This window comes from Delphinapterus leucas, chromosome 12 (genome assembly GCF_059928025.1).
Source record: "Delphinapterus leucas isolate spDelLeu-1000000601 "Yukka" chromosome 12, BTC_Dleu_Yukka2, whole genome shotgun sequence".
Classification (NCBI taxonomy): domain Eukaryota; kingdom Metazoa; phylum Chordata; class Mammalia; order Artiodactyla; family Monodontidae; genus Delphinapterus; species Delphinapterus leucas.
Window position 1 is genome coordinate 71,722,966 of NC_143140.1, and position 14,933 is coordinate 71,737,898.

At 42.0% G+C, this 14,933-nt stretch overlaps 1 protein-coding gene and 1 non-coding gene across 2 annotated transcripts in view; both read left to right on the forward strand.

Moving 5' to 3' along the window:
• The window catches only part of ECT2L (epithelial cell transforming 2 like), a 77,272-nt gene that overhangs the window by 53,031 nt on the left and 9,308 nt on the right, over positions 1-14,933 (forward strand). The window contains 9 exon segments of the mRNA XM_089921676.1: positions 612-667; positions 669-735; positions 5,761-5,942; positions 7,798-7,945; positions 9,636-9,709; positions 9,808-9,908; positions 9,911-9,963; positions 10,648-10,713; positions 12,055-12,143. Of these exon segments, the coding sequence (XP_089777802.1) occupies positions 612-667; positions 669-735; positions 5,761-5,942; positions 7,798-7,945; positions 9,636-9,709; positions 9,808-9,908; positions 9,911-9,963; positions 10,648-10,713; positions 12,055-12,143 (836 nt within the window).
• TRNAG-GCC (transfer RNA glycine (anticodon GCC)) lies at positions 4,241-4,313 on the forward strand. Its single transcript has one exon. It is a non-coding gene; the product is annotated as a tRNA-Gly (tRNA).

The window sequence follows — 14,933 nt, forward strand, 5'->3', positions numbered from 1 at the left end:
AGTGGTAAAGGCCCTGGAAAACTTTGCTGATAATATGATCAGAGACGTTTACAGGGATGATCCTGAGGCCCTGAAATTCTCCGCACCGTCCCCAAACACCAACGAATTAGTCAACATGTTTGGTGTAGGTTCATGGTACTTATTACCGTCAAATTATTTTAAAATAACCTTGTATGATATAATTTTGGTGGTGCTCAAACCTACAGTCAGGGCGGCAACCAAATTTGGGAGTCTCACGGGGTGTTTTCCCCGGGAATTCTGCTGCTGGAGCCTCTCCCCCAGACCTTCGTTTTCCTGTGAAGACACAAGAGTTGTCCTGTCCCCTTTCCTCATCTGGCTAAAAAGTGTGGGCCACTTTGGTTCTGAAGATCTTGAGACCCTCCCACAAGATCTTGGCATCCTAACTGAACTGCGACCATAAGCTGAGAATCAAGATTAACTGGAAAGCTCCATTTACTGACTCTAATTGAATAACAGTTACTTTGTTTTCTGGACTTGCAAATTAATTAGGTAGAGAGATGAAAACTCTACTTAAAAAATGTGTTTTCTGCTGTACTTCTGTTGACCTGTATTTGAAATAGAAATTTGCTTGGGGGGGGTGGATTTTTCAGGACAACCCTCTGGAATTTTTGTCATATTTCCTGCTGAAGAAATGTAGTAAAAAGAGCAGACTTTGAAGGAAATGTTATTCTGACAAAATGTGACCCAAAGGCAACATGCAATTTACTCATGAAGGTAAAGCTGCTGCTGCATTTTTATGCCATTGCTTCACTGTACAGTTAGACACATGTGCTTAAGAAATTCATAAACAAAAACGGATAATTCTGCCTGGAAAGCTTTCACCTGGTCATATCTCCTAAGAACTACCTTTTCATGGATTATTATTAAAAAAGTATGCTTTGTAGTTTCATAATGTGAGTAACATCTAAGCCACTTACAAGCATACGTGGCATCACACTGACGGGAGTAAAACTAGTTGGCTTTTGGGGGAAGAACTGGATACTCGCATTCTGCCCAACATAACCTAAAGAATTTTTTTTTTCATCTGTGGCCCAGGACACTTTTTTGGTGAAACTAAAAATGGTTCTTCTTTTTTTTCTTTTTTTAAATTTAAGTTGAGATTCAAATTCATAAAAGTAAAAAAGTGGGTTTGAAGCTAGTTCTTCAGTCAAGAAAAAATAATTTTGCCAGTACTATATTCAGAATCCGTACATTCTTGGTTAAGTGAAATAATCTGGATTCAGGAAACACTGAAAATTGCATTGTCATTCAGAGAGCTGATTTCTATGAAAATGTCATTTCATGCCCATTGAAAAAGCACCTATCTGTGATGACTGAAGGCTTGGATGCCACCCCCAACACAAAGTCACCATGGACAGTGTTAGGAGGAATAGACTTGTGGGTTCCCCCAGCAGGCAAATCGTGTGTTGCCCCATTAACCTGATATTCTGGAAGTTTTTGTCCACCTGGCTTTAGAGAACAGCACAGTGCAGGGAGGGGCAAACAGGGTGGACGGCTGGAGGCAGCGTCCCCTCCACCAGACTTGCTCAGCAGAACGGAAGGCCTGCAGTTATTCAGCCCCCGCCCTCCGTCATTAGCGGACTGTGCACCTTAGCGGCCGCTCCTCCCCCTGAAGTGGCTTATTCTTCCCAACCACAAGCATCCTCCCCGAGAGGAGTCTTCATAAACACATTCGCAGGGACATCTAAACCCTTTAGAGGTCCGAGCCCTGCTTCCCTGACGCCCCACCCCTAAATCTCTCTCTTCAGGAAACGCTCACGGACCATGTATTCATCAGGGTTCTCCAGAGAAGCAGAACCAATAGGATGTGAGTGTATATATAGAGAAAGAGATTTGTTATAAGGAATTGGCTCATGCAGTTATGGAGGCTGCCAAGTTCTAAGATCTGCAGCATGAGTCAGTGAGCTGGAGACTAGGAGAGCTAACGGAGTAGTTCCAGTTCAAAGGCAGGGCAGGCTAGAGACCCAGGAAGAGCTGATGTTTCAGTTAAAATACAAAGGCAGGGAAAAGCCAATGTCCCAGTCTGAAGGCTATCAGGTAGGAGGAATTTTCTCTTACTTGCAAGAGGGTCAGCCTTTTTGTTCCACTCAGGCCTTCAACTGATTGGATGAGGCCCAGCCACGTTAGAGAGGACAATCTGCTTTAGTCAGTCTCCTGATTTAAATGTTAATCTCATCCAAAAACATCCTAGCAGACATACCCAGGATAACGTTTGGCCAACATTTGGGCACTCTGTGGGCTGGTCAAGTTGGCGTATAAAATTAACCATCACAAACCACTTCTCAGGCAGAGGTCAAGTCCCCAGCTTCTCAGTTCAGTTCCCTAAATACTTACAGGAAGCAATCATGTGCTAGGCACTGTGCTAGCCCTGCGGATAGACATAAAATAAGACACAGCCTCTGCCTTTGGGGTGGATAAGACTGACACATACATAGATGGCGCAGCCTGATTAATTCCTGTTAGCAGAATGACCAGGAGGGGGTGGGGCACAAGGGGAGGCATTTAATCGAGATGCTCTTTCTGCCTCTCAGAGTCCTTTTGCCTTGTTATGGTGGCCACTATCTCTTTGAGATTTCTGAGGATTATTCTCCCAAAAAGGTGGATGTAGTCTCCATCCCTCCTTCAGCCTGTGAAAACCTTTGAAATATAGCACCCAGGGCTCCAGTACCACTCATTTCCCCTTGGTTCACTTAAGGGAATAATCGACATGTAACCACATCACACAGGTTCCAAATTATTCCAAAGTCCTTACAACATCTTGGTCATTCCTGACTCCCTGGAAACCTTACTGAAGTTCTTCCATCAACCTTTATTCCTAAGAATGAAGCTGTCACCCTCAACCATGGACATACAGGCCCCAGAAATGCCCTTCTTTGGAGCAGGATAGCTTGAAGAAAGCAAAAGGAACAAAACTATAAGTGCCTCTTCTTGTGAAGTGTTCATTTTACATCTGAAAGACCTTACTATTGTTGAGAACAATTTCTGGAATCTCTGACCCCTAAAAGAATGGTCACCTAGAACATTTCCTCTCAAAGATACTTTCATTCTTTCCACTGCCAAATAAAATCCACACTGAATTAAGTCTTTTCAACCTAATCATCTAATCACTTTAATAAAATGATGCAGAAAGTTTGGGCTTAAAGTTGCCTCCATGCTGGAAATCAGGCCTGCTCTTGTTACATGGTCTGCCTGTAATAAAACTACAGAAATGTGAAACACCTTAGTGCCTAGGAATGTCTTTGATATCTTCCTTTTTCAAAATCAAATCAGAAAAAACAGGTGTTAGATCCTTATTTGGTTCTCTGTTATACACTTGAGAGCTTGTGCGTGATGCCTATGAAACAAATTTGGGGACCCTAGGAAGGAAAACCACAGCTTAAACGTAGGTGCTGAATTCAGATAAAATAGAGAAGCTGAGTATCTCCACACCTCGGGGTTTATTTTTAAAGGTGTAGATACTTGTCCAGAAAAGCACACAAATTCTCAGCCATAGGAGTGGAAAGTAATGCCTTCTTCTGAGATAATTGTTTTAAAGACCCTTCCACAGGGTCCTGTGTAAGAGGGCTTGTCTGCCAAATCCAGGACCAAATACACACACACACACACATGTATATACATATGGACAGATACATATATAGCTCACTCACTCTATCTATCATCTTGCTGCCCAGTGAGTAGTTAACTCCTGGCCTTGATATGCCTATAGTGTTTACACTGATACTATACAACCACAGTGATGAGTCACAGCCAGAATCATAGTTGTTCTTGACAATGACATATGACATAGTTGTACCTGTCATTTTCACAACTATTTCTGGTCCCTAATTCAGGCAGCCAAGTGTTTTCTGGGAGAAGCACCAGCAATAACTAGGATGTTAGCAATAAGTAAGATCCTAGAGGAAAATTCCTAACATGTGATCCAAGGTCTTGCTTACGGGTCATGGACAGAGCCAAGGCAAAGGCCCAGCAACTCCAAATAATTGTTTTCTTAAAAATGTGCAAAGTTTGCTGCCCCTGTTACTTCATCCAAATTCATCCCTAAAAACGAAGAGAGGATGGTATCTTAACCAAAAAATAGACTCTAAAAATCCTAATAATTAGACGGATAATATAAAATGAGAGAACTCACTGTTTTTAGGTTCAAACACAATTACTGCATCAAATTGATTTCCTAGCCACAGAGAAAATTTTACCTTTAAAAAATAGCTGTTGCTGGAAATTCCTGGCGGTCCAGTGGTTAGGACTCTGCACTGCCACTGCAGGAGGCCCAGGTTCGATCCCTGGTCAGGGAGCTAAGATCCTGCAAGACACTCAGCATAGCCAAAAAGTAAATAAATAAAAAATTTAAAAAGCTGTTGCTGAGCCAGAGATGAAACAAAGCCCCAGTATGAGCAAGCAGGTTCTAGGATAGCCAGGGGGGTCTAGGAGTCCACTCCTTAAGTTTAATGCCTGAGCACTCATGGGGGCCTGTACAAAAAGATGATATCCCAGATAAGGGGGCCTCCCTCGTCTGTGGGATCCACAATCCGATCTGTACCGCTTGGGTTCTCTTAACCTCAGCCAGGCAGGTTGAGTTTCATTTTCATTTTATGCCTGCAACCACGTCTACCTACACAACTACGGGTGTCACCCTGACTGGTTGAAGTTATCATTTCTCCATATAAATTATCAGCACTATAATTTATTTTGAAAGAAGAGAGTGTTCCTTGCATAGAAATTATTGTGTCAAAATTCAAAGTAGATTTAAGTATAAGTACGTGCCAGGCCGCTATGGGTCAGCCCCGAACGGGGAAGACAAAGGACAGGGCAGAAAGGCTCTGTGGGGCAGCTGTGAAGCGCTCAGGCTCAGGCGCTGGCTGGCTGCATGCAGTTCCAGGACCAGGGCTCTTATACAAAGGCTTCAGGCAGCCATAGGGGACGGCTGCAGGTACAGAATAAAAACTTGTTTTTGCCTGAGTAGAGTAAGGCAAAAGGAGTCTTGCTTATAAATTGGTGTTTTCTTTCAGTCTCCCCCCTACATATCAATGGGTTGCTATAGGTAGTTTTGTCTTTGACTAGGAAGGGCAGCAGTAGTGGCCATTAATTATCATGCGTCTCAGCACAAACATGGGACCATTGTTCCGTTGCTGGGGTGGACCCTGGGATGCTGCAGGCCGAAGGGGGGGGCTTTCTTTTTTAACGTGCTAAATTATATGGAAGCCACAAGAACAATTAACAAGGCAAAGTAAAGAAAGAATAAGCCATATTTAACGTGGAAACAGATCTAGAAATGGCATGTGAATTACTTCTGACGCTTTTTCACGAGGTGAACAAAGAGGTGAATTTTATAAAGTACTGTGAGCTTTTGCTTCTGGCGCTTAAAAGCAAGATAACTTGTTTGCAATCTGCTGCCTGGTGACAGAGCAGAGCTGAGGCAGAGGCCTGGTCCCAGGCACCTGGGAGGAGCAGCTCAAGAGCAGAATCCCTCTCCTGACTCCAGGCGAACGGGAGCTGCACTGCATTTAGTTTCTCAAGTATCATGCAGTTCCTAGGAAGCAAAAGGTTATTATTTTTTTTAACGTAACATTTAATTTAAGAGAGGCATCAAATTTGTCGAGTGCTTAGTTCATTGTGTCTCAGGGCCACTATGGTTATGGCTGAAGGGCAGAGCTTCTGAACCCTCAGGGAGCTTGGCGCTGACTGGGCAGTTAGACATCCCAGGGCCTGCCCCAAATAACCAAGTCTGCATTTAATCCTCAGGAAAGAAATGTTATAGAAGAGAATCCTCAGGACACAAAATCAAGTCTCAGCAAAAACGGTCCAAATTTTGAGTTGCTGCTTGAGTTGGTAAGCCAATTATCACATAATAAGAATTTTCTATTTGTTTTGCTCCTGACCAAAAAAAAAAAAAAAAAAAAAAAAAAGCTTCAACCTTTATTCTGGTTTGTTCTTCCTTTTTTCTTGAAAGTTTCTCTTAGGGGGAAAGAACCCTCCAAATATAACTGGGGGAAATCCAGCCAGTAGATTTTTCTTTTGAATAAATCCTGGTCTAAAAAGAAGTTGAGGCAAGAGGCTGGACGTGTTACACATCTCGGACGTGTAACATGTGCTACGTGTAACATAGCACAGAGCCATCTCTGTGCTACTCCTTGCTTTTCTGATAGGACACTAGGACGGCATTTAAAGAAGTGGTACGTGGACGTGAAGGTTCACAGGGTTTAACCGACCCATCAGCTATGGTCTGACTTCAAACGCTGAGTATAATCAATATAACTTTTAGGGCTCTGTCTTTCCGTTTAGAAAGGGTAGTAGTGGGTGAAGCAGGTGCAGACAGGCAGAGGCTTGGTCCTGTGCGACAGTAACACAGTGCATGCATGCCGTCTAGCATTTCTGCAACACACATCCACATTTATTATCGCGTTTCAACCACAGAACCCTGTAAGTCAGGTGTTAGAACCCACATTTTGTAGAGGAAGAAGTAAAGTCAGAAAACTTAAAGGATTTCCCTAAGGTCAGACAACAGGCAAAGAGAGAATCTTGAATCCTGCAGCGCGGAGCTCAGCCCCAAGGTTCTTTCCCAGTCACACAACACCCAGGGCCGGTCCACCTACAGTGAATGGTGCCGCAGTGGACCTCGCCGACCCCGCGCTCACTCATCCCCAAACCCAACCCCAGGAACCACCAAGGAGGAGGGCATTTACATAGTGCAGTCATTATGATAGAATCTCATCCGGCTATTGGTAATAATACCTGACAATGGTTTTAAGACAACGACAGAAGTTTTGACAACTGAAACCTTAAGTCAAAATGATGCTAAATATTAGATCACTCCAGTATTTTAAAAATATGTAAATACACATAAAATATAATGTGGGCTGTAAGCCAACTGCCAAGTGGGATATAGATGTATTTTTTAACTCATTAGATATGTCTAAATAGGCATTATATACAGACCATGTGTTTGAAAGATAAAACTTAACCAAGAACAGTGCCTATAGTATTTCAAACAGAATGAGTTTTCTGATTTTTCTCTTAAATTACTTTTACATTTTAATTTTAGTTCATGAAATTATGGTTGACATTTCAGGTGAAGATCACATGGCATTACACGTTAGTATTGTCATATTTTATTTGGGGCAGTGTGGGGCAGACCTAGGCCTGGAGGGGAAAGAGGAAATTGTGTTCTAGGAGTTTTAATCTTTCTAGGCTCAAAAGACCATTAGATTTTTAAAACACCATTAGACCATTAGATTTTTAAAAATTGAATACTGTAATTGTTTTCTGTTGTAAAGATACTAATTTTACAACTTTTCAAAAGTACAAATATAAGGAAAGGAATTACCTAGTCCGAGTAAGGAAAATTAATTTCTCCATACATAAACATAGCACAGTTAATATCAGGATGTGGGATTTCTTTACACCAGTGTATGGCTTTTCCCTCTGCAATACAAAATAAAACAGGACTATTTTTATTTCTATGATATATAGAAAATACGGACCACCTGGCAACCTAATTACCCAGGAGTGGCGGGTTCACAGGTACTTTTCCCTAAACATGGAAAGAAGAGCCTGAGTTTCGGTGGAAACTGGTGGAAGGTCTTCGGTGGACGACCACCTGACTCAACCTGCAACCTCACTTCCCATCTCCTCCTTTCCTGTCAAATCTGAACCGCTCAGTGTCAAGACAAAAGGATTTGACAAAAGCCCTGCCCTAAACGACTGACCACAAATTTATTTTTTAAGTTTATAGGTTGTCACTAGCCAATATTTCATGGCCACGCTTTCCTCATATTGCAGGTGGTTTCTAGATGACTTGAGAGACAGACTACAGGAATGGGGCCCAGCTCACTGCGTGGGAGAAATATTCATAAAGTTTGGAAGCCAGTTGAACATATACGCCAATTTCTTCAACAATTACCCTGTTATTCTGAAAACTATGGAGAAGGTAAAAGATTGAGTGACCATCCAGGCACTTATTAGCCCTTCTGAGCTTGAGAGGAAGTTTCATGTGTAACCCGAAGGACTAGAATTACCAGGAAAGACTTCTTCTCTACTCTTGGCTTCCAGATCTTCTCTGGTTTACTGTGAGCTCCTTGAGGACGGGGACCCTGACTTACCTAATTTTGTGTCGCTATGGGCTGGCACAGTGCTTGACCCAGCAGCACCCTGGAACTGGTTGTGGGACTGAACTAATCCTCATGCAAAAAGCCAGACTCCCACCTGTCCCAGTTACCCTGGGGCTCGGTTACAGGAACATGCTTCACAATGAGACAGAAGCAAGACTGTTAACCCTGATTCCATGCTGCCACTACAGGCCTGGGTGGCCTGGGCGAGTCCAGCTCTCTCATGGAGAAAAGGAATTCATACTCCACACATTGGAATAAAAACATTCAATGTGTGAAATCTCACAATGAAATAAGGAGTTCCTTTGTCTTACATTCCCGAGCGAGTGCATTATAAACAGTTGTCCCTGTTGTGACTCCTGCCATACACTGTCTGAGCGGGAATATGCAGCTCCCGTCTATGCCCCTTGCTGCTCTTGTTGGGATCTCCTCTGATGGCAGTAGGATACCTCTCTTCCCTCCTCAGTTTACATCAAAAGGGTAGCAGGAGAGGCACCCTGTGACGTGGCGGTGCACTCTGCCACGGTCCCCACGTCCAGTGTGGCCGTGTCCACCTGTCTGCACTGAGGCCCTGAAGGGAAAGCCCGGGGCTGGGGAGTCTCTGGACAATTCCTGACCTCAGGCATTGCCCTTTGCTGTCCTCTTCCTGCCCCACCTGGGGAGTTTAAACACTGCAGGACAACTCGATTATGTGAAAGTTGCATGAATAAAGCAATTTCATAGAACTGACATTTAGGACAAGAATTGGAACAAAGCATCATATATTATTACAGGCAAATTTGTGCCAACATTTTTATAGTTATGGATAATAATGTATCTACTTCACTAGCATGGGGGTGAATATAAGTAAGCACGCAATAAATGTTAGCTCTTAACATTTCTGAAATCAGTGATTATTTGACTTCTAGAAATTAGCATTACTTCCATCTGAGAAAAATGAGGTAACTTCCTGGGGGCTGTAATGGTGATGAATAATACATTTTAAAACAGATATTAAGTATAGTGGAGCACCTTTTTAATGTTGCTGTGGAAAACATGCTTAACAGCAGTATTACCGGTGAACCCATTAATAGTCTCTTACTATTAGGAAATAACCTTTATTGTGTGACGGGCACTTTACAGATAGGATTCGCCCCCTCCCCACTCACTGCAAGGTTAGATATGATATCCATGAGAAAACTGAGGCTCAGAGAAGTTAAGTAACTTGACAAAGTCACATAGAATTAGATAGAATTAAATTAGAATTCTAATTCTAATCCAGGCCTACCTGCACACAAAGCCCATTTTCAGTTTTCTATACTTATTAAGTTCAATGAATAGGGTTAGGTTTATGGTATAATTAAAACACTATACTTAGGATATCAGTAAGCACCTATAGTGTTAATAACACTGTGATTAGATGTAGATGTTGCCTTTTTGCTTTTGAGTGCTTCACAGATGGTGCTCGCCTGGTGGAACTGAATGCTTCAAAACTGTCTTATAGAGATTTGACAATATAATGCTCACCTTTAGTGCAGAGAAATGATACCAGCACTCCGAGCTTTCCTGAAGAGGCATGATAAGACCATTGTTACAAAGATGCTGAGGTAAGCTCTGAGGGAGAGCACAGCCGGGGCACCCCAAGTATGGGCGTTCTCTGGCCGTCAGAAAGAGACCAGGGCTCCCTTGTCTGTGCCTCATACAGCCTTCCAGAGCTGCTTTTGCACCCATCCCAAAGGTCTGAAGAATATATTCATCTTCTCTACGCTCTGAGGCTTCACACTTCTGCAGAACATGTTGACCACGGGACTTGACCACTGCAATTGAAGTAATCAAGAAATACAAAGGTTGCATAGATCAGGTTGGCTGCTGCTAAGAGCCTGTGTCCTTTAAAAATGTTACAGTGCTTTTGTGTACTCTACCTCAAAGATCCTGAAATACCTTATCCTCCTGGGGTATTCTTTACTTCAAAGTCTTTCATCCTTTTAATGTGAAATCATTGTATTCAGTGATTTTGAGCACAGAGGGCACCTATTCTAAACCAAATCACATGAGACAATGTTTTCAGATACCTGTAGAAGTACAATAAAATCTTTATTAATATAAAAGTTTAAAAAATGGAGTATTTGGGTGATTTTCCTAGATAACTAAAAGAAAAGAAAAAGAGTAAAACCCTTTGTTTCTGAATGTACTTTTTCATGTATTAATTAACTTTCCTGCCTAAGTAAGTACAGCTATATTCTGCAGGAATTCAGCATCCTGGAGTACGGTACTATCATTCTGAAAATATCACTGTGACGTGCACAGTGCATGGGAGTCTGGGCTGAACGTAAATAACAGCTCATTATGCCCAGAAGAAATTTTTGAATACAGTGTTGTCGCTAGCCTCATTGTTTTAAAACATATTGGGTACAGGAAATGGAGATTCTCATAATAGTTTATGAAAATACCGTGCCCTTATCAAGCGCCATAAAATATTTTAATCTATTTTTTATGTATAAAAATATCACAATTTCATTTTCCCTAAAATCACTTTGTTTTCTAGTTGAAGCAGAACATCAATATGAAAGATCAGCTGTCAGACATAGAGAGAATCATCTGTGGGTGCCCGGTATGTATTCTGATGCACTTGCTCCATCTCAGGCTCATGAATTATAACCTCAAGTCACTGGCAAAAATGAGACATACAGATTTTGATTCAGCTAACATCCATTGAGTGCCTGCTGTGTGCCAGGGGCTGCCAAGCTCTCATATTCCACATCCCTGTTATTGGCAAGGATGCTAGATGAGAAGAGGCACAAGTGGTCTTGACACCATCCCATAACTTCTCTGCAGTCTTAGCACCTTTCTTGGGACTACTGTGATCATGACCCCCTTTGAGGAATGGGGCCGTGTCTTTACTGTTTTATATCTCCCTGCACATAGTATCTGGTGCAGGATTCTGCCCACTGAGGACATCAGCGGGAATCCTAGAAGTCCTCTGCTGGCTATCTGTTACCTACGGAATATCATCTGGTCCCATTCCACCCTCCTTCTCACTGCCTCGCCTACCACCTTATGATCAAACCACATAAATCTACTCACAGTTCTCTAATAACGTGAGCCTCTCTTCACACATTTGTGCCTTGCCCATGCTCTTCCTTCTCAGAAATTGCCTTCTTTTTCTACTCCACTGGATAAACTCCTATTCATCCTTTTAAGATCCATTTCAATCTTTGTCAGCTTTGTAAAGTATCCCACAACATCTCCAGTGTGAGCTGCCCCTTCCTAGGTATTCTGCAGCACCCTGAAGGTCTCTGCCACGTTTTCCTTCAGTCCTTTATTCACAAGATTGGGAGCTCCATCAGGTATGAACTATGATTTACATGTCTTCTAGTATTCAGCATATACTAGGAGTTCAATATATGAATTATATTGAATTAAAGTATCAGTTGACTGGAAGTGTTATTGTTATTTGCTCAAACTGGGGAAGCAAGGTGGAGTTGTTTGGGCCTAATTTAGATCTGCACATTTTGATAGGGAAAGAGGTGGAGTTGATTGGATTACAGAAAATCCAAAATCTTGGAACTCACAGAGCCCACAGAACTTTACCTTTGGATCACTATACACATCAAGTGATCATCTCCATGGCTAGATCAGTAAAAGGGCCTGACTTCTTAATTTGTAACATTTCATTCACCTCCTTTTCTCCATAGATCCCTTCTGACTCACCCCACCTCCACCTTATTTTTGATGCTAGGAAAGCATTTATAAAAAAACAATGTTTTCAATAGTTTAAAAATTAGACTACACCCTCAAATATAGTTTTCACTGTTTCACAAACAATGCTTTTTCATAACTGAACTGAGTTCTACTCAACACTTACATCTTCTGGGATATAAAATGGTTCTTCAGTAGTGGAAATTATTTTCTAAAAATTTATATATTTCTAATTTTGTTTTTTATTTCATAGACTCTATCAGAAGTAAACAGATATCTGATTAGGGTCCAAGATGTAGCCCAACTTCACTGCTGTGATGAGGAACTAAGTTTCTCTTTAAGGTAAATATCTAACTATCCTATGGCTGTGACTGTGTCATATTTATCTTGTACCCAGAATCCAGTACGCCTGTCATATTGTAAATTTACGATAAGTCTTTGTGTTGAACTAAAAAGTTACACACACACCCCTCTCTGAGACGAAGTAAGGTGTTTTATCACCTTACTCGCATACCAGGCAGCTACTGGGTAGAATGGAAGAAACTAAATTGTCATTGCCGGGACCACTAACTCCACTGAAAGAGGAATTCTGAAGTTTGGTCACTTTCCTATTGAGAGGAGAGCCAAGTGTTGCCGGGTATCACATGGATGATCTGCTCAACTCTGAGAAAGAGAAGACCAGTTGATTATCCGCAGTTAGTTACTGAGGTCAGTATTCAGAAGGTCTCACCCTAAGACCACCATGGTATTGAGGTCTCACATATCTAGTTTGTACAGTGCTCACAGTATAAGAGCTATTGTGACGAGAGGGTGCTAGCATTCCCTTTCCTCCTTTAGAACAAGGATGGGCAACCTTTTTCTGTAAAGGGGCAGATGGTAAGTATTCTAGGTCTTTCTTGCTGAATGATCTCTGTGGCAACTACCTAACTTTGCTGTTGTAGCACAAAAGCAGCTACCTAAATACAGTACATAATGAATACAATCTTCAAAAACAATACAATACCTAAGTGAATGAGTGTAGCTGTGTTCCAATAAAACTTTATTTACAGAAGACAAGGGGTGGGGCTGTAGTTTTTCAATTCCTGCTTTAGAAACTTGTTTGCCAATCTATGTTTTCAGTATTAATGGCAAAGATGATAACTCAACAAAGAGCAACCAAATGGAGAGGAATTAACTGCAATAAAAGAAATGAAAATTGGTTTGCCTGTTATTTCAATGAATATTTCAGTGAATGTTTCCCAAAGGCCCAGGGCAGGGTGGTGGCAGTGGCAGGGGAGGGGGGAGGTTGGAAGAAACCAGTCCCTTCCAGTCCCTTCACCTCATCCCCACCTGGAGTGGATATTAAATGAAAATCAAATCACACAGTTGTGTCACTTTTCTCATTGTCATGGTGTTTTTGTTTTGTTTTGTTGTTTTTGGTCAGTAGCAATAGAAATGAGCTACAATGGTAGAAGGAAACTAGCTGTCAAGCCAGCAATTCTAAACGCACTGGTGTAGTAGGAGACATGCTAGGGATTATTCCAGTTTTTATTATTAGAATTTATTTTACCTTCATATATTCATTCTCAAACACTCTTGCTTTATGTAAGTCTAAGTTTCTGACTTATATAATTTACCTTTTCTCTGAATAACTTCTTTTAACATTTCTTGCTAGGTAGGTAGATCTGTTGGCAATGAATTCCCTCAATGAATTCCCTCCCTTTGTCTGAGAATGTCTTTATTTCTCCTTCACTTCTCTTTTTAGATTTTTTTTAAAAATGTGGACCATTTTTAAAGCCTTTATTGAATTTGTTACAATATTGCTTATATTTTATGGTTTTTTTGTTTTTTTTGTTTTTGCTGTGAGGCATGTGGGATCTTAGCTCCCCAACCAGGGATCAAACCTGCACCCCCTGCATTGGAAAGTGAAGTCTTAACCACTGGACCGCCAGGAGGAAGTCCCTCTCCTTCACTTTTTTTTTTTTTTTTTTTGCGGTACGTGGGCCTCTCACTGTTGTGGCCTCTCCCTTTGCGGAGCACAGGCTCTGGACACGCAGGCTCAGCGGCCATGGCTCACGGGCCCAGCTGCTCTGCAGCACGTGGGATCTTCCTGGACCGGGGCACGAACCTGTGTCCCCTGCATCAGCAGGCAGACTCTCAACCACTGCGCCACCAGGGAAGCCCCTCCTTCACTTTTAAAAAAAAAATTAATTAATTTTTGGCTGCGTTGGGTCTTCGCTGCTGGGTGCAGGCTCTCTCTAGTTGCGGTGAGTGGAGGCTACTCTTTGTTGCAGTGCGCAGGCTTCTCACTGCGGTGGCTTCTCTTGTTGTGGAGCACGGGCTCTAGGCACATGGGCTTCAGTAGTTGCGGTGCGTGGGCTCAGTAGCTGTGGCTCACGGGCTCTAGAGCGCAGGCTCAGTAGTTGTGGCACACAGGCTTAGTTGCTCTGCGGCATGTGGGATCTTCCTGAACCAGGGCTCGAACCCGTATCTCCTGCATTGGCAGGCGGATTCTTAACCATTGCACCACCAGGGAAGTCCCCTCTCCTTCACTTTTGAAGGATACTTTTTCTGGCTACAGAATTCTAGTTTGGTGGGTTTTTTCTTTCAACACTTACTTCACTCCCCTCTCTTCTTGCTTGCATGGTTTCCAAAGAGACATCCAGTGTAATCGTTACCTTTGTTCCCCTATAAGAAAGATGTTTCATTTTGTTTTGTTTTTCATTGTTGTCTCTGGATACTTTCAAGATTTTATCTTTCTCTTTGATTTTCTCGAACTTGTATGTGATATGTATAGATTTGGGGGGATTTATCCTTCTTGGTATTCTCTAAGCTTCCTGGACCTATGGTTTAGTGCTTGTCAATAATTTTGGAAAATTCTCAGCCATTATTACTTCAACTATTTCTTCTGTTTCATCCTTTTTCTTCTCCATCTGATATTCCCATTAGACATTTCTACACCCATTGTAATTGTCCCACATCTTTTGGATATTCTGCTCCCTTCTTTTTTACTCTTCTGTTTTCTTTCTATTGATGTAGTTCAGGCTCACTGATCCTCCCCTTGGCTATGTCCAGTCTGCTGAGGAGCCCAGCAAAGGCATTATTCATTTCTATTATGGTGTTTTTGATTTCTAGAATTTCTTTTTAGTTCTT